This window comes from Chrysochloris asiatica, unplaced genomic scaffold, assembly GCF_000296735.1.
Source record: "Chrysochloris asiatica unplaced genomic scaffold, ChrAsi1.0 scaffold00071, whole genome shotgun sequence".
In the NCBI taxonomy this organism is placed as follows: Eukaryota; Metazoa; Chordata; class Mammalia; order Afrosoricida; family Chrysochloridae; genus Chrysochloris; species Chrysochloris asiatica.
The window spans coordinates 12,212,228-12,216,023 of record NW_006408589.1 but is presented as its reverse complement, the minus strand read 5'-3'; the positions used below and the strand labels follow the sequence as shown (position 1 = coordinate 12,216,023).

General features: G+C 38.1%; 1 protein-coding gene across 1 annotated transcript in view; it reads left to right on the top strand.

Moving 5' to 3' along the window:
* Positions 1–1,411: 1,411 nt before the first annotated feature.
* RARS (arginyl-tRNA synthetase) overlaps positions 1,412–3,796 on the top strand; it is a 52,462-nt gene continuing 50,077 nt past the window's right edge. The window contains exon 1 of the mRNA XM_006864837.1: positions 1,412–1,604. Coding sequence (XP_006864899.1) covers positions 1,452–1,604 — 153 coding nt within the window. The 5' untranslated portion in view covers positions 1,412–1,451. The remainder of the gene's footprint in view (positions 1,605–3,796) is intronic.

Sequence of the window (3,796 nt, the reverse complement as noted above, 5' to 3'; positions counted from 1 at the left end):
TTAGGTGTTTTGTCAAAAATCAGTTGGCTGTATGTAGATGCGTTAATTTCTGGATTCTCAATTCTGTTCCATTGATCTATGTATCTTTCATTGTACCGGTACCAAGCTGTTTTGAGCACTGTAGCCGTGTAGTAAATTTTGAAGTCAGGGAGTGACAGGCCTCCAACCTTATTCTTCTTAAGCAGTGTCTCCTGAGTCAAAGTGCTTTTATCCTAGGCTTGGATATTTGGCCTTTAATTTTTGTCTCCTCAGCTCTCTCAAGGAGAATTCCTTCCTTCTCCTGTGTGTCCTGCTTCTCCTCTTCCTGTTTCTGGGACAAGGGGAGACCCGGACTTGGAGTGTAAGGGGCCCGGGAACTCCACCAGAGAAGGAATGGAGGAGGGGAAACGGGGATAAGCTGTGCTGCTGCACCGGCTCCTGTCACTAGGGTTGTTCAGTCAAAATGACCCATATTATCTTAATTCTTAGCTGAATTCTTGACATAATACCTATTTAAATATTACCTTTAATTGTTGCCATTAATACCATACATCATTAACATTTTGATTAACATAAAATTGTAATGATTGTAGGCAGTGTTTCCATTTGTAATCTATTCAAAGCATGCAAATGTTAACTTACCATTTCTTAATGCCTTGCTACATAGCAGCTGCTGTGTAGGTACCAGAGATAATGACCAGGAACACAATCTTTCCCTTCATCCTGAAGTCTAGTGAGGAGACAGTTTTGTATGATAAATGCAGCCATGCTATTAAGTGCTGTCGAGTTGGTTCCAATTCATAGCAACCCTGTGATTTCTGAGGAGCAGCTGGTGTGTGTGAACTGCTGACGTGTGGTTTTCAGTCCAGTGTTGATGCTACAGCACATACCAGGAGTCCAAGTGCAGTAATAGAACTAATGATAAGCCATCTTAAATAAACATGCTCCACTCCAAAGAATAGGTGAAATAAGAGTTTGGAGTAGTCTAACGTGAGATTTACAACCTCAGAAACCCTGTACAAGGTCGCTATGAGTCGGAACCAACTCCATGGCACATAACAACAACATGGGATTACTGAACAGTGAAAAAAAGTTCCTGGTGTTTTTATAGTGATATTACCACAGTTGCTCCCTTTCATTTAAGGCCTTGAAGGGTTCAGCATTTTGATAGAGTGTGAAGAACATTTAAGAAGATTCAGTCAGCCTTTTTTACTCCCTACTCGCAGTTTCTCTTCTGACAAAACGTAGGAAAAAAGAACTCAGGTCATTTCCCACATATGTCATCAGTGCTTTGGGATGGACTTTTTCTGTGAAGTATCTTAACATATCACAGAGAAGAGATCATTGAATGCATGTTATATTTGAAGGTGTCTCAGAATATTTGGGAAAGTTTTGTCTAATGATGATGTACTTTATTGACATTTTCATTCTTACAGAGTCTTCAAGCAGAAAGGAGTAGACCAACTAAAAACATGATTAACATCAATAGCCGCCTGCAAGACATCTTTGGTTGTGCCATTAAGGCTGCGTATCCAAATTTGGAAAATCCTCCTCTGATTGTCACACCAAGTCAACAGCCGAAATTTGGGGACTATCAGTGTAACAGTGCAATGGGGATTTCTCAGGTGATGTATTATTATCAGGCTTTTTTTTTTTAAGAAGAGAATTATGCAGAATCTTTATTGTATTTTGCTGAAACTCATACTGGGCAGATGTGCTGATAATATTCTGATTCCAACTCCAAACTTGTTAGATTTAGTAAAGATTTGTTATTAAAATGTTTAAATTATTTTGTAACTCACACAAAATAGTTTAGAATTCCACAGTGATTCTGTGCTTAAACGCCTACCTGCTTCTGGTATACTACCCTTGAAAATATTTGTGCTAATTTAAAGGAATAACTTTCATATGGGATTTAATTTATACTAAAATTAATTTAAGCTATACTTGTTCTATATCTGTTATATTTTTGGAAATATAAAACAAGTGTTTTTCAAAAGATAACTTATAAGAAAAAGTGAAACAATTTTAAAATCATTACAAAAGTAGTTGTTAAAGTGCCGTCGAGTCAGTTCTGACCCCTAGCGACCCTGTAGCGGGTTTCCAAGAAGCAACTGGTGAGCAACCATCAACCTTGCAGTTCAAACTGACTAGTACGTTAACCCACAGTGCCACACCAGGGTCCATTACAAAAGAAGTATACAGATAACCAAAATGAAAAGCACATGATGTTAATCATTAACCCCTTAGCGTATATCCTTCCAGATATTCTGTATGGATTTTTAGGTATTATTTAGTCTGGTGTTCTTTTCTTTCTTTCTATTTTTTTAACTTTTCCTATTGTTAATTCATTGAAGGTTTATAGACAAGATTATTAGCTTTCCATTCAACAAATCATAAACGTTTTTATCTCAACGATTACTACCCCCTCCTTACAACAGCAGTTATTCCGCTTCCTCCCTATGATTCTCCTTTTACGTTTTTTATTTCACCAATGAACGAAGCAAAAATACCTGACGCACACATACAAAACAAAATGAAATAAATATATACTCATTTAAATGCTTACAGGACACATTCTACTAGCCAGCCTCTCCATGCTTCCATCTCTGCTTTAGCCACTTTGCTAGGTGGGATCTCACTCTCCACTCATGCTCTTCTTTCTTGATGGTTCTGTGATCGTCTGTTCCTGAAATGAAGGATTGACTTCCCCCCCTCCACCCTTTTGGTTTCACATCTTTTACAATTACAGACTTGTTAATCACAATTAATCCTGCTAACAATTACTCACACTCACAATTGAATCATAAAATCCTATCAGCATCACCCCCTATTCCCTTTCACCAGACCCAGCTGAGAAAGAGGAAAACTAATCAGTGGGGATTCTGCCTTACTCCTCTTATTCTGAAACTAAGTATACCCATGAAAGTGTGTAGGCCAGCCATATCATGCCTTTATAACCCCACTTTTTTTTTAAGCTTTTTATTGTGATTTGAGTGAAGGTGAACGGACAAGATCATCAATGTTACCTTCAATAGATTATTTGCTTTGCTTTAGCTCAGTGATTACAATCTCCCTGCAACAATAGTTACCCTGCTTTCTCCCTGTTGCATCTCTTTTACAAGTTATATTTCACAAATGAACAGAGCAAAAATATTTGATATACACATAGAAAACAAAAATATATGTTCATTTAAATCTCCTAAGGGCATATTCTGCTAGCTAGACTCCTGCTGTGGTGTTGTTGATTAACGAGCTGGACCGTAAAGTCAGTTTGAATTGCAAGGTTGGTGGTTAAAGCTCACCAGTCACTCCTCGGAAACCCTATACAGGGTTGCTATGAATCAGAACCAACTAAGTGGCACTTAACAACAACAGCTTCCTGCCGACAGGCACACAGCCTTACTCGGTTTATGGGCCTAGAGCCCGCAACTGCTTTATCTCTCCACGCCATCGTCTCTGCCTACATCTCTGCTGCTGCCACTTTCTTGGTAGGGACCTCATGTTCCACTCATGTTCTTCCTTCTTGATGGTCCTGGAATCGTCTGTTCCTGAAGTGAAAGATTATTCCTCCCTTTTAGTTACACATCTTCTGCAATTACACTTGTGATAATCACAGTTAATCCTGCTAACAATTACATGTAATCAAGTTGTATTGATAAATGCTTGCTATTGGAATGCAAATGTTGGAAACAGAAGAAGGAACGTATGTTGGAAAATATGGTCTTGGTGATAGAAATGATGCTGGAGCTCACATGATAGAAATTTGCAAGACCAATGACTTCTTCATTGAAAATACTTTTTTTTTTTTTTTTTT